Source organism: Morchella importuna (assembly GCF_003444635.1).
Source record: "Morchella importuna strain M04M26 chromosome Unknown Morimp01GS005, whole genome shotgun sequence".
NCBI lineage: Eukaryota > Fungi > Ascomycota > Pezizomycetes > Pezizales > Morchellaceae > Morchella > Morchella importuna.
Genome location: NW_025763402.1, coordinates 284260 through 308043, shown reverse-complemented (window position 1 = coordinate 308043; position 23784 = coordinate 284260). Strand labels below are relative to the sequence as shown.

The 23784-nt window shown below is 49.2% G+C and overlaps 6 protein-coding genes across 6 annotated transcripts; 2 read left to right on the top strand and 4 right to left on the bottom strand.

Moving 5' to 3' along the window:
* Positions 1-655: 655 nt before the first annotated feature.
* LAJ45_02638 (uncharacterized protein) lies at positions 656-1974 on the bottom strand (the record flags this gene model as incomplete). The annotated part of the gene is made up of 6 exons (XM_046112229.1): positions 656-888; positions 953-1204; positions 1281-1476; positions 1548-1629; positions 1702-1772; positions 1837-1974. 6 exons carry the CDS (start codon positions 1972-1974, stop codon positions 656-658), a joined length of 972 nt encoding a protein of 323 aa, XP_045974355.1.
* A 2038-nt stretch (positions 1975-4012) lies between these two features.
* LAJ45_02637 (uncharacterized protein) lies at positions 4013-7518 on the bottom strand (the record flags this gene model as incomplete). The annotated part of the gene is made up of 4 exons (XM_046112228.1): positions 4013-4543; positions 4595-6044; positions 6096-7140; positions 7332-7518. The coding sequence occupies 4 exons, from the start codon at positions 7516-7518 to the stop codon at positions 4013-4015; spliced, it is 3213 nt and encodes a 1070-aa protein (XP_045974354.1).
* A 1599-nt stretch (positions 7519-9117) lies between these two features.
* LAJ45_02636 (uncharacterized protein) lies at positions 9118-11927 on the top strand (the record flags this gene model as incomplete). Its single annotated transcript, XM_046112227.1, has 4 exons — positions 9118-9414; positions 9492-10392; positions 10458-11381; positions 11437-11927. 4 exons carry the CDS (start codon positions 9118-9120, stop codon positions 11925-11927), a joined length of 2613 nt encoding a protein of 870 aa, XP_045974353.1.
* A 3303-nt stretch (positions 11928-15230) lies between these two features.
* LAJ45_02635 (uncharacterized protein) lies at positions 15231-16064 on the bottom strand (the record flags this gene model as incomplete). Its single annotated transcript, XM_046112226.1, has 1 exon — positions 15231-16064. The coding sequence occupies one exon, from the start codon at positions 16062-16064 to the stop codon at positions 15231-15233; it is 834 nt and encodes a 277-aa protein (XP_045974352.1).
* A 442-nt stretch (positions 16065-16506) lies between these two features.
* Positions 16507-17768, top strand: LAJ45_02634 (uncharacterized protein; the record flags this gene model as incomplete). The annotated part of the gene is made up of 6 exons (XM_046112225.1): positions 16507-16700; positions 16770-16845; positions 16896-17042; positions 17204-17591; positions 17682-17690; positions 17746-17768. The coding sequence occupies 6 exons, from the start codon at positions 16507-16509 to the stop codon at positions 17766-17768; spliced, it is 837 nt and encodes a 278-aa protein (XP_045974351.1).
* A 1759-nt stretch (positions 17769-19527) lies between these two features.
* LAJ45_02633 (uncharacterized protein) lies at positions 19528-22615 on the bottom strand (the record flags this gene model as incomplete). The annotated part of the gene is made up of 5 exons (XM_046112224.1): positions 19528-19806; positions 19962-20806; positions 20861-21088; positions 21140-21623; positions 21680-22615. The coding sequence occupies 5 exons, from the start codon at positions 22613-22615 to the stop codon at positions 19528-19530; spliced, it is 2772 nt and encodes a 923-aa protein (XP_045974350.1).
* Between the last annotated feature and the right edge of the window lie 1169 nt (positions 22616-23784).

The window sequence follows — 23784 nt, the reverse complement described above, 5'->3', positions numbered from 1 at the left end:
TGTAATCAGTATAAAACGCGCTAAGCCTATGGTAGTTCCTTTTACGAACGCCAGGAAAGTACAAGTAGAATAGAGCTTAGACAGTGAGAGCTGTATCTACTCAGTTGTATGCCTATATAACCCTTCACTTTAAATTTCAAGGTTTGGGATCGATCACTCGATGTGGGTGCACATGTAATGCTAGCCAATGACTCAGTCTAGGCTGGCAAAGCGCACTGCAACGAGCGTGTCATATAACGGCCCGAGCTTCACTTTTTAGCTGCATCTTGAGCCATCACTCGCAAGAAATTTTCATTTCATTCGCACACTGACTGACCGACTACATACTTGCCGCCAGCTCTCAAAGCACCAATAAAGCACCAAGTGCGCCAATACACGTGTAGGACAAACAAAGAAACGAACGGAACAGAGGTATCGGTGGATATAAAAAAAGGAGCCTAAGTCATTGATTGAGGAATTGCGCCTTTTGTTCTTTTTTTCTTTTCTCCAAATCCAGAGATAAATCATTTCATCAAATCTGACAAACATACTAACACACCTGGGAGGAGGAGGAAACCATACATAAGACAGAAAAAGAAAGATATAGTGCGGAAGAAGCTTGAAAAGAAGAAAGAAAAGCATATTTTAAACAAGCGGGTGGGGGGAATGTGGGATATTAAAAGCGGGAGCTTCTCTTTTGTGCCCTGTAGGCAGTGTATCCAACGTATCCTCCAATCAGGACGACGATAAAGACAACAAACTTAAGGAAGAACCAGCCCCATCCCCCAGACTCTGTGGCCGGCTTCTCGGTAATCTTGTTGGGCCTGGTCGTTTGTGAGTTGGAATCGGGACGGTTGGGGTTGATCGAGTAGAGGTTCTTGGACGAAATGGTAATGATGTCGTGGTTATCTATACCAGATATCGTTAGGCATACTGAGAAATTAAGAAAGATACATGTAGAAAGTTAACTCACCACTAAGCTCTCCGCAGTGTGCTGTGAATCCAAGATATGCGATCTGCGGCAGAGTGACATTGTGGACGTTGAAGCAAGTAACCCATTGGTCCTCATTCTTGTACTGCAATTCAAGCTGGAGGTAGTTCTCCTGGAAATATGTAAGCTTCCCCTTCGTGGGAATGACCGCACCGCGCAGACCCCTAGCTGAGCATCCAGCCAATTCGTTATCCTTGCCGTCGTTTTCATGGTTATACGAAGTTTCGCCGTCACCTAGAGTTCGAAATGCCAATTAGAACCTGCAGCTACTCCGCCCCCACCCCCAGTCGATGTATAAGGAGCTGCATACCAAGCATTGCCATGACGTATGGGAAAATGATTCCAGGGCGGTTGTTCTTGTAGGTATCAAAAAAGATACCCAATCCTTCAAATTTGTCAACTGAGCCAAATACCGGGCCAGTCTGGGCGCGCTGCTTGGTTATCCACATGGCCATTCCATCGCCATAGAGGTTCCCGGCTCCGTGGATCTTGAATTCAAACTCAATCTACCCCAAAACAAAACCCCCCGTCAGTCTCATCTCGCCGTCTTTGAAAGCCCTTCAAAAGATCGCCGTACCTCCCAGTTTGTAGCTGTCAAGGGAAGGCGCGACCACAGCCACCCGGACTGTGCCTGTCTGTCTGACGTCAAGCGAATATACCTACAGCAGCAAATCAACATAACCACTCATCGCCCATACCCCCAGAGCAAAAACATGTTTCGGTTAACTTACTGGTCCGCGCGAATGATTGTGTCCCCACCCCAATCAAACCACCGACTCTGGAGTTCCGAGTCCAGGTACGGCTGTTACCCAGCGTCAATTTTCTTGAATCTTTCATTCTCTTTCTCAATCCGAGGCGAAACAAACCTGGTACAAGCTGTGTGTGCGCAGGGGAACGGTCTTGATGTCTTCGTCGTTTGAAGACTGTGCGGAAACCGACTGTACCTGCAGCGCTAGTAGACCGAGCAGGCTCGCCATGGTCGAGCTCCAGCTCGAGAGATGCATCGTCGCTTTTACGGGGTCGGTAAATTATGTGTTGCTTATTACAGTCGAATGAGAGCGGTGAAGGAAAAAAAGGCACGAAACGTTTACTGTGGGCAAAGGTTTTAGGAGATATAGATGAGAGCTGCAGTCGTCAGAGGGCGTGAGCAACAGATCCGCGAACTGTGGCCTCAAAATCGCCAAGCATATTAAACCCTTGCCCAGGGGCAAATCCCGAGTATTATTACTAAGCATACGAAATATCACTCGACACAAACACCCAACCCCGGAACACGGGGGTTTAAGTGTACGCCAGAGATTTGGAACAAGCACCACCTTCACAAGTCCAACAAGTAAGACTAGGGAAGACGCTTAGCCCGTTACCATAACAAGCCCCATATATGTAGGTACATGTACTCGATTTCCCCAGACACCAATACTACCACTACCATCATATCACGACGCCGAATAACGTTAACGGCATCACTATCCTCATATCAACTGCACCAGGAAGTTCGGGATTGGCTGACAAGAACAGGGCTAGGTATTCCAGTTTCGTCTTGGCACTGATTGTGTTATCTACCACTTACAGGCAATATCCCACAAGGGCGAGTGGTCTAGCGGTTAGTTGGACTGCTCGTCAGGTTAGACACCGAGTGTTTGCGCTCAGGACGACGGAAGGTCCTGGGTTCGAGCCAGGGGTGGGAGTAGTAGCTGGAATTGGTCAACCAGCTGCAGTACTTTTTGTTCATTTTATATCCACCCTCCTCCCCAAAATAACGTTTTAATTAAAAAAAAAAGAAACCGATTTTAATAAGGTCCCTTTAGGTAAAGGTATACGGCAGACTAAAGCTATCATACAAGCCACTCCCATTTAGGGTGATGCTATGCAAGTTTGGGAGCTGCCACCAGGCCCCCCAATCTACAAAACCTCCATCAAGGAATGAGATCACCATACATGTACAGCTGCCTCTCGTTATAGTGATACTGCATATAGTGATATTCTCGTTATAAGGATGACACCCACCGGTCCCAACTTTTTAGTATGGGGTTTAGTGATTTTTTTTTATATAAGGATATCACTAGGTATTTAGTGAAGATTTCTATGGGTATCCTTATAACAAGAGTAAATTTGGGTGTGGCGAGCGACCCAGAAAGGGGGGAGGGCCAGCATTTTCAGGCATTTTACGTGACAAAAAGCCTGGAAACAAGACTAAAAATATGAATGAGACTGTATATGTACTTAAACAGTCACACATCTATACCCTAAGAATCGCTGTCAATTTGGATTATTTTTCTTTCCGGCCTCAATCCAAAAAAAAACCTAACCCTCATTCTGTATAGTGATAACCTCGATATAAGGATACCATTTTTCGGTCCCGACCCCATCACTATAACGAGGCGGCTGTAGTCATAGTGGTAGGCTTGGCAGTCACCGGCGGGGGCGTAAAACGCGAGTGATACGCTATGGTGAATCAAAACTTTCTATTGTCTTTTTTTTTTATGTATTAACCCGGCCTTACATCGTAGCTACCTACCCACCCGCCCATTAGGTTCTAATATATCACGACTTTGACCTCTACGCCCCATCGATCCGTGCCAGACAGAAAAAAGAGACCGGGGAGATGATGGGAGAGTACATGGGGATGGACATAAGGAGGGAATAAAAAAAGAAGAGAGTAAAACAGAAAATTCGAAAGAATGGGGGGAGAAAAAAGAAATTTAAGAGGCAATTTCATTATCAGTAAAACGTTATCCCTTCCATATAGCATGACCATTACTCATCACGTTGGCGCACAGTAAGAAAACTTGAAAAAAGAAGAAGCAGAAGAAGAAGCAGAAGCAGAAGCAGAAACCACAGCCAACAAAACAAAATAGCTGAAACCATTTAAACTACATTGTATAAAAAACAAAGCCGGAAAAAAAAAAAAGAAGAAAAAAAAAGAAGAGAAAATAAAAACACAAATACTGACACATGACCAACTCCTCCAAACCCAGGGTGAAAGGAAAGAAAAAAAAAGAACCAAACTCCTAATCCCACTCACTACCCATCAACCACCCATCACGCACTCCCACCACCACCCAACAATAATTCCAACAAATCCACCCCACCCACATCAGGCCCCATCTGGCTCTGCGTAACGCCATTAAACCCCGCACCAACAATCGGATCAATCGGCAGCGCCAACCAGTCCTCATACCCGCAAAAGAAGTTCGGATCATCCTGGACCTCCCCACCCGCGAATCCCTCATGCGTATAGTTGACACCCAGCTCATAACCCATCCCCGTTGGCGTTGGAGGCGGCGGCATTCCCATACTCGGATCTGCATCAGGCGTGCGCGGAATCGTCATGTCGAGCTGACTGGCCTTCAATGGCATGGTTGAGGAGGGTGGCACGGGCGTGCCGGCGCGGCTGCGTGACATACGCACGAAGCGGAGCTTAATCCGCTTTGTGAGCGTTTCGAGGAGATCGGCGAAGCGCAGGCCGAGGTGGACGTCGTCGACGGAAGCGTTGCGGAGTGCCAAAACCGTCTGGTCGATCAGTGTGATGGAGATGGCGACTTCTTCTTCAGGGGCGCCGAGGGCGAAGGTCTGCTGGTTGTCAGTAATGAGGCTGATGTGGGATAGGGAGTGCGGTCTTACCTTGAGGAGAAACATGCTTGCGCTGAGGATCCGGAGGTAGATACGGACGGGTGCGTGTTTAAGATACCCGCCGGGCAGCATCTTTTCTACTACGCAACGGAGCAGGGCCCGGCTTGCGTCTACAACTTCATTAATGAACTCCATATCTTGGCTGCTCAGCTGCATCAATGCCGCAAAATTGTTGGACCCATTGCCATTGCCGTTCATCGCTGCTCCATTTGTATTGGCGGCGCCGTTCAAACCCTTGTTGTAGTACGTGCATCGATCCACAACCGCCTGCAAAGCAAGAGAATTGATATAGAAGCGGACATGTTCATACTCCATTGTTAGAATATGCTGAATCGGCTCCGGGAGTCCCAACGCCTCAAATTCCCTCTTCCAATCCCTCAGCAGCGGCTGGAAGTACTCCAGCAACGATACGTACTTACCGCTACGCATGATACTCTTCGTTGCACTTCTGCTGGGGAACAACTTCTCACCAGACGATTTCATCAGCATAGTCAAATCGACCCACGTGTGGAACACGACATCCTGGAGCTCGTCTTCGTTCTCCCACCTCGTCCGGGAACCACGAGGGTCCCATGAGCTGTTGGGAGCAGAATTGACGGAAACAGATGCAGGAGACGGTGCCTGAGAGTTCAACTTGTGGCGGACTAGGTGTGTGATATGGCGCGGAATCATTGACGTCCATCCAAGGCGGGACGCAAGTTGCAGAACATACACCAAAAGGAGCTTCTGAATACGCTGGAAGCGCAGACGAGATGCATCAAGTTCAGCATGTGGGGGTGTTTGCGATACCGGTTCGTCAATCTCGTCAAAAACACCCAGTTCATACGCCAGGGCAAGGGCATTCCCGAGTAGCATCCAACTCATGCGATCACTCCGATAAGCGGGCTCCAAGATATTCTCAATCCTGTCACCGAGGCCTTCGACCACTCCGCCCTTTGGCCTTGCCCTCTTGGCTCGCCCAGGGTGCACATAGTCGTCTTCGTCATCGCTAACATCGACCATCCAGTATCCCTCTTCAACATCCATAGGGAAATGGAGCCCCCGGACATGCCATTCTGTAAGGATGAGCAGCCCTTCCACCGTGCCCAAAGTTCTGAGACCCTTTGTTGCACTTGTACCACCTGGTCCACCCGGTCCCATGCCCCCAAAACCGCCCATGCCGCCACCGGCGTGGGTAGTACCAAGGCCGCCCCACCCACCACCCCACATCAGGCCTTCACAACCACCGCGCACCTCCCGCCAAAGCATATCATGGATTGCATATGATCGAGACGTGCCACCTGGAGCAGGCAAGATCATATAGCGAGAGGTGATTAGAAGAATGATAGTTGTTAAAAACGGCTCATGCTTCAGCAGCATTGGGTGATGAATTGGATGCGTTATATGCTGTAAATTCGGCGAAGTAAGTGTTGGCGACAAGGGGTGCAGATGGTGATAAAAGCTACACGAAATCAGCCATGCCGAACCTCTGAGATTCAAAAGAAAAAATTACTATTCTACGTATCCAATTGCCTCTCGGGCAGTGAACCACCCGGCTTTTACGAATCTGAATTTATTCCACGCTCTAATACTCTTCTCCATGCCTTCCCTCTCCTTAGGGTCCTGAATCGCCGAGATTGACATGCTCCGCCCATGCGATCTCATCCCCGGCGACACAGTACTCGTACTTGCGGCCCTCCGTCTGGCATGCGAGCTCGTGAAGCTACTCCCCGCCGCGTCCGACGGCGAAGCCATCTCCGAGAACCGCACACCCGCGCCGGCACCTCTCGCCACAGGCGATTGGTGGTTGTGTTGATAGTGGTCACCGTTACTCTGGTGATGTCGGTCTTCGCCGGATCCCTTGCCAATGATTGTGTCGTCACCTTCCCCTTCCGAATCGCTATCGCCCGAGTTGGACTTTGCCCCTGTCGATAAGGGCGTATCCTTCCCGGCGGCCTCGATGAGCGTGAGCAACGCTTCATGCGAGTTGTAGACGGGCGTCTGCAGCAATGTCACATCGGTATTGATTGACTGTGCCGACTCGCGTTCGTGCCGGGGCTCCAAAGCGGTCTGGATCTGCAGCCTGGGATCAATCTTATCATGGTATCCTTGCGTCGAGTACGGCGAGCCGTGGTTCCCGCTCCTGGAGTTATACTCTGATGGCGGGTACGCCCCCGCCGGGTCTTCGAGTGGCGAGCCGTGGCCAATTGATCTCGGTCTCTTTAGCGCGCCCCCGGTTTCACTGCTCTCTTCGTCCTCGCGCTTCCGCACCACGCCCACCCCGACGCCCGCCCTCATGCCGCGGCCGCGGCCAATGCCTATCACGGAGCCTGCGTCATCGGCCGTGACGGACGGCGTGCGTGTCTTGCGGCGGGTGGCGGAGAAGTAGCATTCTTTTGACTCACGGCGGCAGCGGACGCAGGGCGGGTCGTGGGGGGCCTCGACGGAGCCGAGGTCGCAGCGGACCTTGCGCTGCCGGCACGGAATGCACGCTTGGTATGTTCGTTTATGAATTGTTGGCGGAGGAGGAGCTGCGGTTGGGGTTGTACTGGGGGTAACTGGTGGTGAGTTAGGTATGATGTCAGCCTTGTGAGGACAATGGATGGGAATGGGTGGGAGAAGAGCACAGGAGTGAAAGCCCGAGGAAATAGGAGCGGGCGGATCGTGACATGTGGCAGGTAGGTGTTTAGGAACTCCTAGCTATCTAATAGAGGGCGGAAGCAGAAAAAAGTGGAAGTAAGTCCCATACCTCCCAGAGCACCTGAAGAAGCTGTTGGGGCAGCAGTGGCAGCTATTGTAGCGGTTGCAGCAGCTGTAGACGCCGAAGGAGAACTCGCCGACGCAAACCCTACAGAGCCGTTCTGTGTGGCGGCGGCCGGAGAAGAGCTATTGTTCTTTGCTGGGCGAGATGGTGGGTGCGTAGAATCGTAAGACATCGAACGAGGCAAGGAACTGGAAAAAGAGATAATTCAAAAACTGGGAAGGGGGGGGGGGGGGGTGGTGGAAGCAAAGATCAGAGGGAGTGTGAGTGGAGTGGGGAAAAAATAAAAAAGTGATGTATGTATTAATGTATGAGGCTCAATATGGCCAGCTTCTCTTCTCTGTTCCCTGGGGGGTATCTCGAATTAACTCTTGGAACTCTTCTCACTGCTCTCAACTCTCTCTCAGTGACTCAATGGCTGTAAGTGTATGGATCCTGCGAAGAACGGCGGCGGGAGATGACGGTTTAAACCGGGCCAGGCCAGATGTTGTAATAAGAAGAGGGATCGATGGGGAGTTAGTTACAGAGAAAGGTTAGGGCCCCAGTGCAGTGAGAGTCAAGTAAAAGTACGTAAAGTAGGTACCATACATAAAGTCCCACCCAGGCCCGGCCAGGCCTGCCTACACCTACCTTCCATGCCCTCCCTTCCTCGTTCTCCTCACTCCTTCCTTTCCCTTCCCTTCCCCCCAACGTCGCGCGTGCCACTACTGCCAGCAACCCAACACAAAAAAGCAACCCTTACTGTACTCTGCATTACATTACATACGATACCTCCAGCTTTCTCGCTGCCTGCTTGCTTGCCTGCCCTCACGTGCGGGTTCAGTCACAAAGCTCCGATACGTGTGTGGGGAGCAAATCCAGAAGCAGCATCACACACTCCCCCACGCACAACGTGACCTCACGCCCAGGGCTTGCACCTTCCTGGCTGGGGGTGGAGGTTGTTCCGGTGTCCTGGGTACTGGAATCGGGGCTAGCTGCTTTGGGGAATGGCGTTGGGGTTTATCCGAGCGAGTGACACGGCGTGGAGGTAGAGTACATGTAGAGTGTGTTTTGTCTTTGCTTTGCTTTGAACTTCATTCCTTATTCTATGGGGGTGTTGCTTTTGGGAGGCAATTAGTAGCAATTAGTAGCATGTAGTTAGTAGCGACCCGCGTTTAGTAGCAATGGCCGAATTGCGGCTAGGGGCAAACGTGCAGGCTAGTATTCTATTCTGCAAATCCTCAAAAGATACATACATACAGTAGCTACTCAGTCTGGCAGCAGTGCAAAGCAAGGCGCGATAGCGAAACACACCAACCAAAAGCCAGCCCGTGCGGAGGCGTAACAAACTGCATGTATGTAGTAGGAGGGAGGAGCCCAACAACGATCCAATTATATAACAGCCAAGCCGCTCGTTCCCGATTCAAAGAAGCTTGTTGAGAACAACCCCAGTGTCAGCCTAGCCTAGCGACCCAAGCTAACAACCTCAGTTTTCTTCTGATTGATGATGTCAACGTTCGCGACACCACGACTCAGCAAGCATCGCCAGAAGTTGAGTTGCGACGAGTCAGCGAAACGAGACGAGTCGCATAGAAGTGAAGTTTTGCGATTAGACAAATGTTTGTGATAGGCAACCTTCTACAGCCCCCCGCCTAGGCCTGATCCTCATTCATCACCACGTATCACCACCATCACCACCTCTTCTATCAAACATCTACAAAACCCATCTCCAGAACTATCTCCAGAACTATCTCCGGGGCATCTCCAGATCCTCCTTCTACACCCAAGGTTCACCATGGACAGCCTGGGTGGCCCCAGTAATAAACGCAAGATCGAAGTTATCGATATCACTGACGCCGACGACGACGCCTATAATCCGAGCCCCGCAAGGCTCCGCAAAGCCGCGGCTACCATTACGTCCGAATCACAAGTCGAGTACAACAATGAAGCCGAACAAGCGTCCGGCCAAGAGGTAGACGACGAGATGGAGCAATTTGGAGTTACAGACATCGAAATAGTGGCCACCAGATACTACAACGGTATTGCGACTCTGGGAGAACAGGTCATCTTGAAGCGGGAGCCCAATAATGCGGTATGTCCTTTTATCTTCTACTTATCGTGCAGTACATGTATATATGGGAAGTTTATATTGATTCACTTGCTATGTAGTTCGATAGGAATGCGATCCAGGTTGAGAATGTTTCCGGTGCTACGATTGGCTATATCCCCAGCTGGTTCGCTGTGCAGTTGGCCCCACTGATCGACAGGAATATAGTACAGATTGAAGGCATTATCTCTATGACCAAGCATGATGATATGCGCGTCAGCATTATCTCTAGCACCAAGGATGATATGCGCGTCCGCATTGGAGTGCTCATCACCACTGACCCAACCCGCCGAGAGGCGTGCATCAGGGAAGCCGAATTGATTCCCAACATATGTCCTTCCAGCACTAGAACGCGCGACACGATACATTACCCGGTAGGACAGGCAGGGCCCTCAAACCAAACTGGCGTTGGGGATGAGTTCCAGGCTGCCGCACAAGCCATGTCCGAGCAAACCCTCTCTGAACTTCCTTCTGCGTCGCAGCCTCGAAGACTTGAAACCTTCCTACTGCCATATCAGCGGCAAGGCCTCGCATGGCTGCTGAAGAAGGAGCACCCAGTGCTCCCCACCTCGCCCGAGGAGGTCGTCCAGATGTGGTCCGTCTTGGACCAGTCAAAGAAACTGTACCAGAACGTCGCTACCATGTTTACGACCGAGGAGCCGCCGTTCCTGGCAAGCGGCGGTGTGCTGGCGGACGACATGGGGCTCGGCAAAACACTGCAGATGATCTCACTCATCGTGACTGATCCCGCAGAAGAGCCAAAGCTAGTGCCGGCTCCACTGAAGATGGACGGGTGCACGGGTGGAACGCTGATTATCGCCCCGCTCAGCGTCATGAGCAACTGGGCGAACCAGATTGCGCAGCATGTCTCGAGGAGGACACCGCTGAAGGTTTATGTCTACCATGGGCAGGGGAGATCGAGGCCCAGTCTGAAGGATTATGATATCGTGATTACTAGTTACGGTATGTTTCACCCCTGGTTTGTTTTTGTTGCACTTTTCATGTTCTGACGATCATTACCCCTACAGGGACCATCACGTCCGAGTTCAATGCCCGGAACGGCACCCTCAACTCGATCGTGTGGCGACGCATCATCCTCGACGAAGCCCACTACATACGCAACCCCAAGGCCAAGTCGAGTCTGGCCGTCTCGGCCCTCGACGCCAAAAGCCGCTGGTGCCTCACTGGCACCCCAATCATCAACAACCTCAAGGACCTCTACTCGCTCGTCCGCTTCCTGCGCTACTCCGGCGGCCTCTCCGACCTCAGCATCTACAACAGTGTCATCACGCGCGCCATGAAGCGTGACCTGGCCGGCGACAAGGAGCGCCTCCAGGCACTCGTCACCGCACTCTGCCTCCGCCGCACAAAGGCAATGGCCTTCGTCGACCTGCGCCTGCCCAGACTGACAAGGCACGTCTACGCCGTCAACTTCTCGTCCGAGGAGAAGGCGAAATACGAGCTCCTCTCAAAGGAGGCGTCAGGCCTCCTCCGCAGATACAGCCTCGACGAACCCGGACAGGAGGTCTACCGTTTCATCCTGGAGCTACTGCTCCGCATGCGGCAAGTGTGTAACCACTGGATGCTGTGCAGCGAGAGGATCCAGAGCTTGATGCACCTGTCGGGGAAGAGTGTGGTGGATCTGACGCCCGAGAATAGAGCGGCGTTGCAGGATATGTTGCAGATTGCGATCGACTCGCAGGAGGACTGTGCCGTCTGTTTGGACGCACTGCATGAGCCGAGAATCACTATATGCAAGCATGTCTTTGGGCTGGAGTGTATCTCGAAGGTCATCGAGGTGCAGCAGAAATGTCCCTTATGTAGAGCGGTACTGTTGACGCCTGAGTCGTCACTTGTTGAGCCGGCAGTCGAAGACGAGGTTAGGGGGGCGCCGGTCGAAGAGAAGGAGCAGATCGGCTCTAAACTCGAGGCCCTACTGACCATCCTGAACAGTATATTTCCCTCCATCATTCCCCATCATGCGTAATCTAAACTGACCCCATCTAGACACCCGCAACGCCGACCCCACTGTCAAGACCGTCGTCTTCTCCCAGTGGACCAGCTACCTTACACTCCTCGAGCCCCAGCTGCGTGCCCACAACTTCCGCTTCGCCCGCATCGACGGGTCCATGAGGCCTCGCTCCCGCGACGACGCCATCGACGCGCTCAACAACGACCCCAAATGCACGGTCCTCCTAGCGTCGCTCGCTGTCGCCTCCGTCGGGCTGAACCTCACCGCCGCCAGCCAGGTCGTGCTGTGCGATAGCTGGTGGGCCCCGGCCATCGAGGACCAGGCCGTCGATAGAGTGTATAGACTGGGCCAGAAGAGGGAGTGTGTGGTGTGGCGCTTGATTGTCGAGGGCACGATTGAGGAAAGGGTTCTGGATATTCAGGAGAGGAAGAGGAATTTGGTCAAGACGGCGTTTGCGGAGAGGAAGAGGGATGCGAGGGAGACGAGGGAGACGAGGATTGCGGAGTTGAAGATGCTGCTGGCGTAGATGTGGGGTGGGGGAGCGGGAGGGGGTGGAGGGATGTTGGACTTGTTGGACTGATTGGACTGATTGGGTGGGTTCTCATGGGCGGTATTGGGTTTTTCTTGGACGGTCGGTGGGGTTTGTCTGCGTAGTTACCATTGCATTGTTGACATAAATACATCACTATTTTCTTTTCTTTTTGAACCTGATGAAAAATTGTTTGTGTGAACCTGTCTACCTGTCTCGAGTAGCTCATATATCTGGTATCTAGAATGTTAATGGACAGTCCTGAAAGTTATTCTTGGTAAGGTACTCACAGTAGGTGTGCACCGTTTATATTAGTTTAACGTTGTCTTTTATCTCACATATTGTATTTAAATTCGCCCTCACCTCCTTGTGACTTTAACTCTATTATTCCCTATCAATCACAACCTCTCACTCGCCGCATCCTACCCCGCCAGATTTGCACAAACACATCCGATCTTATTGGAAGAGATCATCTAGGCGCGGAGCGTTCTACGTCATGGTGATGTGGCCTGCTGTAGTCATGTGTCATTGAATGGTGCACTGCGGTGAAGTCATGGGGGATCACTCGTTGGTTCGGTTTGTCTCTTTTATTTTGAGGACGTGGAGCTGGTTGTAGATAAGGGAAAGATGGGGGGGGGGGGGTTGGGTATGTTGGTACTGTGTGTATGTAGAGATAAGGAACTTAGAATGTCAATTGACAATATACATGTAGTTTAGATGAACTGGGTAGAGAAGGCCTAGGCCCGACCCTTAGCTCTGTGTTGCAATTGCGCCTATAATTACAGGATGCTAGGCCTAATTAACCTAAGACATCTTCTCCGCCCTGATATCTTTTAAAGATGACAGGAGCGATGCACGGAACAATACCGCAGCTACTACCTTGGCCTTCTTCCCGGAGTCACGACGGGTCACCGACCTCCCCTCCACCCCACAAAACAACCCCCATCTCCCTCCACCCCACCTTCCCATCCCATCCTTCCTCGTTCCTGGTACCTGATATCTACGACTGCAACAAAGTAGATCTGTACGTAAGTCGCCATATAATACCCACGCTATCCCAACCGACGCAAAGCGGCACCCCCAAATAGGAAGGAGGGTGGTAAATATAAATGGCTCAATTGTACATACATGTATCCATGTGCGACCTTCCTCTGCTCGTGGATATATATCAACCTAGTCTCGTACCCATTCCTCTCTCTATGGCAGTGAGGGACGTGCATGTGTAGCCGAAGCTTGAGGGTGGGGGCGGGAATAACGGTTTGCGTTTTTCGATGTTGGCGTGGGTGGCGTTATTATGGGGGCTGGAGGAGGTTTGGTGGGGGTGAAGTTGGTGGGGCGGGGCGGGCGGGCGGGCGGAGGTTGGGGTGGACGTTGGAGATTATGACGGGCGGTATTGGTGGGTGCGGCGAGGTAAGGGCAGGCGGCGGCGATAATAATATGCTCCCTGCTTGTGTAGCTTTTGAGCAATTGTACATCTCGCTAAAGTCATTGACTCTTCCGGATCCCACGCCGGCCACTCAAGCAGGAATATGCATAACGGGTTCGGTCGGCGGTGGGGAAAAAAGAAAGAAAGAAGCGAATGCGGGTTGCGGTGGTGGTTGACATAGGCGCAACCCGGCCCGCTCGCTTGGTGCTATTATAGTTTATTTTATGCTTGTCTCTTTCGACACAATACGTGTACCAAATTTCGCTTATAAGGGGACTCGATTCCTTCTCCGATGTATTTTTTGTCTCTTTCTCTGCCCTCGAATAAGCCCGCCCGCGCCATCGGCGGTTTACCTCCACCATGAATGACATACGTTCGTATCTCTAGAATTCCACGCACGGCCGTAGAAGACATCTAGTGTCTGAGATCCATACACTTAGGCAGCTTACCTCTCAGACATTCCATCCTATACGTTCGAGCCAGCCGGGGAGTACATACCCTCACCCGCTACTCCACCACCTCGCCGTTGCCGTCTCTCACGAAAAAACAAAGACAGACCCTCAACGACAAGAAACACCACGATCGAAACCCACAATTCATCATTAAAGTTTCCACCGTCCAGTCTCGAACACTCACCCGGCAGCCACACCCACCCCTCGTTTCAACCACCTCCACCAACCACCCACCAACGCATCCTTCATCGCATCCCTTCGCAAATCTCAGTCCACCCCGCAGAAGTGATTCTCTGCAATCTTCATACAGATACAGCCTCCCTGCATGCATGCGCCCTCGCTCGAGTGCCCCCAACCTCCCTCCACCCCAACCACACAATAAACCGAGTGACACTCCGTGACGTGACCCGCCCAACAACATCTGTACATGCACCTCGGCTCGGCCAAATTTAATCTGACAGCGGTTTACTAAAGGCACAGTCAAAGCCAAAGCCTCGTAAGCTTAACTTGACTTACCGCCCGAAACACACTAATTGTCTTTTTCCCGCCTGCTAGAGTAGAGTGCTGCGGTACTAATTTGTCCGGCCGACGACGACCCAGGCTGCGGTGGTCTAAGCGCCATCTGCACTAGCTATTGGCGCCATCTGCTACTCTACCTGTCGGTACTACTAACTAACAAAGTGCCTCGGCGCGCATTTCACCTCACTCACTAGTAAAATACTACATGCCATGAGTTAGTTACTCGGCCCAACAACAGCACCTCGTCGCTCAACCTGAAACCGCGGGCTACATTAGAGTTTAACCGGGAGCTCGTTAGTTAGGGCAGGAACCAATTAGACAACTAGATAGAGTTTGCTAGCTAGCCAGAGCAGAGTAGAGTGGATTGTCTTGGCAGCGGTATCGGATAGATTGGGGGAGGGTCTTTGGCCCTTGATTTAATCTGCATGGGTGTTTGTTTATTAAACAAGAGTTTCAGGGCATGCCTACAGGCGATGTCCGATCACGCGGTGAGAGGAGAATGGCCTTCCGTTTGGTTTAGTTTAGTTTGTTATGGTTATATACAGTAAACGTAGACATGGATGGGGAGGTATAGTACTGTGGTGTATGTAGGGCGAGCAGGCAGGAGGAGGCAAGAGGAAGAGAGGAAGTATGAGATAGATGGATCGATAGAGAGGAATGAGGATGATGGCCGTTACTCGTGCTCAACACGCCAGGGAATTTACACTCCCACCACTGGCGGGATACAACCAAGCCGACAAGTAAAAGAAAGAGGGAAAAAAAATTAATGAAACAAAACCAAAAAGAAGAAGAATAAAAAAAAAAAAAAAGAAGTAATTTAGTAGTAGAATAAGAAGAATTCGCAACACAGAAATCCACCACAGCGAAATATACAACCACCCTATAGCTATCTTACTCCATCTCTTACAACAACCCCGCACCCAAAGCCACAACAGCAACCACAACAGCGCCCCATCCGGCCTTTACACCCCCAGCCGCGGCTCCCGTCTGCACCGTCGAATCAGAGCTCGACTCAAACGGCGACCCATTCCCCGCGGCGGCAGCAGACGACTGCACGGCCTCCGCGGATACAACCCCACTCCCTGACACAACCGCGTAGGCAGCATATCCGCCATAGGCACTAGAAACAGTTGGCTCCGCGCTGTCGTCGAGCGTGAGCTCGGCCGGGATGCTGGCGGTCGAGGCGGCGGAGGAGGCCGTGATGGTCATGAAGCCAGAGAAGGCGACGGTCGTGGGCGTGACGGTCGAGACGGCGCTTTCGGTCTTGGTCTTTGCGGGTGACTGGGTTGAGCTTGGTTGGGTTTCGACTTCGGCGGAAGAGGAGGTTGAAGCTGGGGCCGAGTGGGAGGCTGAAGAGGACTTTGATGGCGCTGGGGCTGAAGTTGTCGTCGGTGCGGCAGTGGAAGAGGAGGATGAAGTGGTAGGGCAGAGTGTCTTGACGAGGCCGCCGTCGAGGAGGCGGCGGAGAAGGCTGTCGGGTGAGACGAAGGCCTGGCGGCACACGAGAATTGTGTCTTGTGAGAATGTGTTCAAGGCGTCCTGGCACTCAGTGGAGCAGGCCTTCTTGGCCCTGAAGTCGGCGGCGGCTGGGCAGGCGGGGATCTCTGTGTTGTAGGCGGAAAGGCAGCCGGGGGTCACGGTGTCGGACGGGATAGACTCCAGGTCGCCGAGAGAGAGGGTGGCCGACACGGAGGCGGCGAGAGCGAGGAGGAGGGTGCTGATGAGGGGGGCGTGCATCTTTGCGGTTTATGAAATTGTTTGTTTAGAGGAATTTTTTTGTTTTGTTTAAGATTTGTTTAATTGGATATACCGCCTGGGTATGAGAGAGTTTTTTTAGTTTTTTGAAAGAGGGTTTTTCAAAAAAAATGGGGTTTGATAGTGGAAATGATTGTAATGATTCCCCAGGGAATTGTCAATCGAAAGGACAGTAGTAAAAAACAAAAAAAGGGAAGAGGCTGGGGGGGGAAAAAAAAGGCGACAGCCTGTGTATGTGAAGAATTCTGAAGGAGAGGAAAAAAAAATCTGTCAAAGATTGGGTTTTCGGTCGTCGAGACTCGGGAATATGTAGTAGGTGAGGAAAGGAAGGGAAGGGATGGGGCAGGAGAGGGGATGTAGGTACTAGCCTCTCGGTACTAACAAACATATTCCCACCCACCCCAGGCCCTGCAGATCTCGCAAGATGGGGCTACGCCCTTTCCGGGTCAGGGGTGCTCAGGTTCAGGATGCCAAGCGAGTAATGACGTTGAAACGTTTCGAAAAATTCTCCTTTGCTCGGGGATCACTGTTTATTCTACCGTATGTACAGTACATGCTCGAGTTGCCTATCCCCCCTTTCGTTCTTTTGTGGCAACTGAAGCCCCCCCGGGGCAAGTGGTAACTTTCTGTCCTGCCCGGTCGGTTCAAGATCTTGCATCAGGTCTAATGTTCTAAGTTTGTGGTTAGCAGTCAGTCGTTCCTGAAGATCTCGTACTCTCTCACTCAGCCCAATCCTCCTCTCAGCCGTTCCCTTAAGGTTAAGGTAGATGGTAGTCAAAAACAAAAGTTAACCTATCCCGTGCACTACTGCAGGGAAATGCCGGTTGTTTCGTGTGTTGGGTTCGGTTCCGCCGGCACTGGAAATCTGCTTCGAGGACCAATGACGGCGGAAAGTTACAGCCTGCCCAGAACCTGGTTACTCCGCTAACGGGCCAGGGGTCAATGGTGGCGTGTAACAAAGTGAGCCCTAACTGGCCCTAACTGGGAAGAAGGCAAAAAAAAAAAGCAGAGCAGCGATGCTCTTCTCTTCTCGAACAACTTGTGGAAGGCGCTAATAGTAGAAAAAACGGTGTTTAGCCGCTCAAGGTTAGGATGAAGGTTCAATTATTACGACTGTACAGACAGGGAGTAGTTGGCCGGCTGTTACTGTCTGGTACCGCCAACCAGGCTTCTTGACTGCACAGCATCAGGTCGGTAACCTCAACTGCGATAAATGTGTCGGCCCAGTTAACGGGGCGGGATCTGGACGGATATTGCTCGTACAAATTGCAGGATCTTATTTCTGTCGCTCCCAACGTCACCGCAGGAAATGCACGGAGCTTCATAAGGTCATCAGCTCAAAGCTCAACGTGCGTATGTCGATCTGCCTCGTTTGCGTGGTATTGACCCGAAATACTGCAATCCACTGGTTGGCCTCTATCGAAGGCCGTTTGCGCAACAAAAGGGAAATTGGGGAAACGTTGCAATCAATGACCGAAGGACCCTTCGACAAAGATTCGCGCCTTTTGTGTGAGCTGATGTGATATAAATCTGGGGTTACCGTAATTGCGGTTTCCTGATTCGTTGACTGGATCTCCCCTTACTGATTAAAACGGCCAGTTTATCAAGGTAGCGCCATGTATATCCCCCCTCGCATGATGATCCCCGCTGACTGTAAACACAGAAGTACCGGTAGTTGGGTCTTGACTGGCTGAGAATATCTAGCATCACACAGCCAAACATTCACGTGTAGACTGAAACAAGGTGTTCCACCAGATTGTGGGGTCTGCGTAGGCGTAGACGTGCGGGGGCATTGAATCGAGTGATTATTTATGACCCATGCTGGGGTGGCAGCTGTAGCAAATATCAATGGGGCCGGTCATGTTTGCGTATTTTCTTGACCCTCGCGATCGGATACTTCGGCGGTCTGTCACATATAGCTTAGTAGGTTTGGTTCTTTGTTAGTATGCGAATACGCATCGCATGTAGAATGTACTGGGAGGAAGTCTGCATACCTAGCAAGTACTTGGTTGTATAGTAATCTTAGACACGTCAATGGCATTGATAGCTTTTGATAATGCATCTAACCGGAAGGACTTGGTATGTCGTGTTCTTAAAGATGATCTTTGAAAAGCCCGATGAGGTGGAAAACGCTTTGTAAATACATATGAATTGATGAGTAGAAACAAAGGAGAAAGAGAAAGCTCTCTCTTTATAGTTATAATTTAAAAACCAAACTTTGAATCTCTAATGCAAAAGTACAGATAGTTCGGAACCATCATAATGATTGATCACAATCAACAGTGTCCTGGAAGAGAATATAGTCACAGAGTATCACTCGAGAGGACCATGCTCAAGCAATTTCGAGATTTGTGAGCGCTATGGGCGCTTTGGTTTTTAGAACGAATTTCAGTAGCGGTGAAGCGGGATTTGACCAACACGAAGAGAAAATGGATGCCTGATCTAGCAGCCTTATGTCTTGTGATACATGCGCCTTGCCGATATCTTCCTGGTATCTATTGCCGTTCCGTTTTTTGTCGGCACCTTCATAGTATTCTCCGGAAAATTCCAGAGATTATTTCAGTCATCAACATCGCCTGTCCGTAGAACATCTCATGTTATAGCACGGCATCAAGTGTTGACCTCTTCGGAAATTTAGTCGATCGTATCTTTTTCAGCTTTTTCATCCGACTAGTTAAGATTTGATATAACCAAACAAGCTAATGAGCTGACAAAAGGCTTAATGGTATGTGTTCTCTAGATCGAGGGACGTGTTTAAACAGGTCAATTTGTGTGCGAAGCACTTTCCAATTTATGGTTTGCGCTAAACTGACTGTGCCGCACTCGCTTTCTCTCATCTTCCACATTAGCTCCACCCCACTTCTCTAAGCTTCATTTCTCACCTATACTTGTGTCCGAAGATTAGTAGTAGTCTATCAATCAATTTCTCAATGCTCTTCTGCATGTGTCATTTCAGCTTAAAGTTGCACACAACAATACCTCAACACGCTTCGGATTGCTAGGCACGAAACTCATGAAGTTAAGCAAGTCAAGTTGATAAATCAGGGTTTCCTGACGTCTGAGGGCCTACCCAATTTAATGGCCTCCGACATCCGACCCCCGACGATGACTACTGCTTCATTGACTAATTATAACTAGGTGAAGGTTTATAGCAGTGAACGAAACCGACGAACCCAGAAAGCAACAAAAACCACAAGAGATCTTTCCATCCAACTAAAAAGTAAGTATCTACCTTTCCTAATATATACTTTAAAACACATAATGTTTTTTTGTTCTAAATACTGTGATTAGTGTCTGATTGTGCGTTTTGGGAAATAGTTGTAGTACCTTCATTAATATAATAATAGTTTGGGGATTAATTTCGTATTTTCACTAAAATAATGATTTTGCATCATTTCTTCGCCTTGATGTTTTTCTGTGTGCTGACTGACTAGCTTGATGTATATCAAGTTCTCTTGCGTTTGTCACACTTTTTTGATTGCTGATCAGTAGCGGCCGGCTCGGGATCTTTACTGAGGTAACTACGGAGATTGAGAAAGAGGGCCTTAGGCATCTTGCGATGGTCGACAAGAAGACGATCTTCATTCCCTTCTCCACTCTCTTCAATAACATAATCCATCACGATAGAAAGCAAATGGCCGGGGATCCGATGGTAGTCAAAGAAAACGCCTTCCGATACGGTGGTACAGTTTTTGGTAGACAAGACTTCCTGTGGAAAATCCCGCTGTTGCTGATTTGTTAGTTGGGCCAGCTTTTTATTTTTTAATAAAATTTGTTTTGAACAGGAAAACCCTGGGGACTCGGATGGCTCCCTTGAAGGTACCGGCTGGGGGGCTAAGGGTGGGAATTCGAAAAATCATATTGAGTGTCATAACTAACCTGCTTAGGCACACTTTGGGTAACATATTGAGTTGCATAATCCGTATGCACAGGTTTAGCTGAGGTGACATGCAGTTGACCCTTATAACTTAACTGCATAGGTATGGGTGAGGCAATCTGTTGGCCCTTATACCCCATTCGCACAAGTGAAGGGCTGTTTGGAACTTGCTCTTCGCGAAATTGGGATTTCGCAGGCTGATTCTCAAGAATAGCTGATCTGCGGCGGCGTTTGCGTACCGGGTTGTCTACCGCTGTTTCAAACATTTCGCTTTCTGATTGCTTTAAGGCTACCTCCCACCTATGAACCAAGTTTTGGATACTCTCATAATCACCCCGAATACCTTTTGGAATACTTTTTTGCCATTTGATTGCAGATCTTAGGTCTTCGACACTCGACGCTGTACTTGAGACATCACCCCCCGCAAGAATAGATCGGAGGACTAGTTGTGCAGGACAAGCATAGCTGCTGCGATCATGACCATAATGCAAGCAGCTTTTACAAAGATTATCTCCTCGGACGCCGATAGTTCTCAGTGAGCACTTTTGACGCCACAAAATATCAAGAGGAAGTTCATCGTCTTGAGAACTTTCCTCCCATTCTTCCACAGGAGCGGGGGTTGAACCGACTAACATTTGACTCGTTGATGTGTTTGACGACGATGTTCTTCTATAGACTTGTTGGGAGGAAATAATCTTTTGAGTTTCTTCCTGAAATCTGAGCTGATTATCCGTCTCAGCTAATAATGATGCCGAAGGGCCATGGGTAGATGCACCAAAGTCTTGGTCACAAAAGTCTGATATTCCCTCCAGATCGTCGAAGGTGCTGTACAACTGATTCATATCTTCTGGATAGATAATGTCATTGTTAGAGTTTTGAAAAGTAAAAGATGACGGCTCACTATTATTTTCGAGTGAGGCATATGAGCTTTGGTCGGGCTCTGGGGCGCGGTGTGTGTAAGTTGACCCATCGACTACTTCAGGAGAAAGGTTCCTAGGGAGGTCCGTTACCCCGTGTGGTTTACTGGAATTCCCTTCCTGGAGGATAGCTGCGAAGGTATCTGCCATTTTGTGGTCGACGAATCCTATTGGAACAGATGGAGATGTTGCTGGAGCCTTTGATTTCCCACCTAAAAAATTATTAATAACTATAAAAATAGTATTTGAAAGTGACTACTTACACGCTACGTTCTTCTCGATAGTTTCATGCCATTCATCTAAAAGATTCATGATGTTTCTTATACCCTTTACACCAGGACCAACATCATCCACCAGCTTTTGCAATCGCTCAACTTGTGTGGTAACATCATCAATCCTTTTTTTACGACCTCGAGTTTTCATCTTGCTTATAGCCATCGATATCATCTTGAATGGACAGAGTTTTGTTGAGTTTTGTGTGTGTCCACGATGCAAACAGGTGGCACAAATTGTGTTAGGGCGAGCACCCAATACTTCAAGCCTCAAACTGTCTGCTGGAGCTGGTCCGAAAGGCTCTATCTCTACTTCCTTAGCTGAAAGTTTAAGAAGAGCGTCCTTCCGAGAAATGCCAATCTCTGGTGGGATATAGTCCTGAATCCCGCCGCTGATCTCATCAGGTTGACAGAATCTTTGCTGGTAAACCGTGCCTTGTGTCTCAATTATCGGAATATTGACTGGCTCCACACTCTTCACTAAAGGTTAGGTCGTCTTAGAAATGTCTCAGAAATTTGGGTTGAATTTACCAAAATCTCTACATTCAGTGTGCCGAACTTTCCAAATTCGAATGTTTCTTTGCTGAGTATTGACCTCCAAGCATGAAGCAAAGCTTGAATATCGGTGAGCGCGGTATAAAATATCCCAACTTGCTCAAGATATCCTGTGTCCTTATACCTAACTGCCCATGAAAGAGATTGACAAATATAGCCCAGATCTTGCTTTATCAATTCAATGGCTGGTGTTAGGCCAGAAAAGCTGTCATAGCAAGAGTTGCCCGAGAAAAATGATCTAAGACGGGCAACGGGACAGAAAGAAAAGTTGGATTGATAATGCCCCAGGTGAAAGCATACCGTGCACAATTCACACGAGTCTTCTCCGAGCACCTGCTCTAACGGCTTGATGGCGGTCATAACAGCAAGAAACTGGTTTTCCTGCGACTTTTCGAACTCTCCGACGTCTTGAGGGCTGTCTACTCCAAACGTGGTCTCTATAACATCACTAAAATTGTCAATCGGAATATCCGATACTGGCGTAATGTTTTCTGATGAGACCTCATTTGATATGATCCCGACTGGTGTGACTTCGGCCGCTGAGATCTCAATTGGCATAATTTTTGCTGGCGCAATTCCGGTTGATGACATATCAATTGACATGGTTTCGGCTGGTGTCACTTCTGATGGTTTATCTACTACTGGTGATTCCCAAATATTATCAATAGTGCCATCAGGATCATCAGGGTCATCAACCAAGAATTCCCTGAAAAAACTATCTTCATCTTCAGTTGCGCTACTCACTGGCCCCAGGGGAGGTGCATCTATGACTGTAACCATAGCATTTGAGTTCATTATTTTTGGTGACTTGACTGCCTGACTTAACAGACTTCCTAGTTGTTTCTCGCTGTAATTTTCGGGAAGAAAAAGCATAGTAGGATTCTGCTCCATAGGAGCACTGGGCGTAATCATTGATGATGTATCTTGCGTAAGTTCACCGCCTTAAATCTCGATCAGACTCCATTGACGATTAATGAGATAAAAGGTAATAAACACATGCCTTTTAAGAAATTTCTACGCCGAACATTCCTCTTACCCCATTGGCTTGCCATGCAGCCAGTGAAGCTAGCTCAAGGACACCAGTAGAGATGTGGAAATTTTTTCGAGGAAGATGATAGGACGTGACGTCCGAAAGATGGGATGAGAGGTCGTGGGTTATCTCTAAAAGGAATAGGGGATATTCCAATACCCTTGAAGAGTTCGATAGTTTGGGTAGAAGGGATGGGGTTGCGAGGATGGGAAGAAGGCCGGGGCATTCTGGTCTGCTATCAATAGAAGGGGAGGTTGACTGAACCCTGCAAAAAATTGGGTCTTCCAGCACCTACACTAGCATATTATAAACAAGAAATTTGCATCTATTATTCCTGCTGATTACTTTGAGTAACATATTAGATAATTATTGAGAGCGTTGAGCTAGACAACTAGAGACCATACATGTAAATTCTTAGAACAGTTGATTACCAGTAAAGTGCATAATCACAGCTAAAGGTGCGAATGTTTCACACATATCAAGGAAGTGTACGGTTGTATCTTTACATCACTGAAAGCCCCCCAAATTTAGATGTAATTTTCTCTTAGGTCACGTCTCAAAGACCAGCTCCTTCTCACAAAAGCGTGAGAAGTGGAAATGTTTAATCTATACTAGCCTGCTACTCAGGGGGCGTTACTTGGTACATGTCCTCATGCGTGTTTGAACAATTCCTGCTAACCAAATCTGAGCGGAGGTTCGCCGAGGATCCATATGGCGGTGGGCTGTTCTATTACCATAAGAATTTGAATCGGTAAAGAATACAAATCAATAGTGCCTCAGCTCTAATCCCGAAGCCATTGCTCAGATTCGTTCAGTCAAATACGTTAACCTGCTTCCTCTCTTGAATTTTGTCCTCCTCATTTACTATAATTGCGTATAGATATTAGGTCAATCATTCCAAGCTAAATGTAACGACATGTCATATAATTACAAGTGAATATATGTCCGAGTGATATTTTATGAAAACGAGGAAACAAGGTATTGAGCATGAAAATATGTTATATTGACTGGGTTTCGCATATATATATAGTTAATTACCTGTACCTTTACT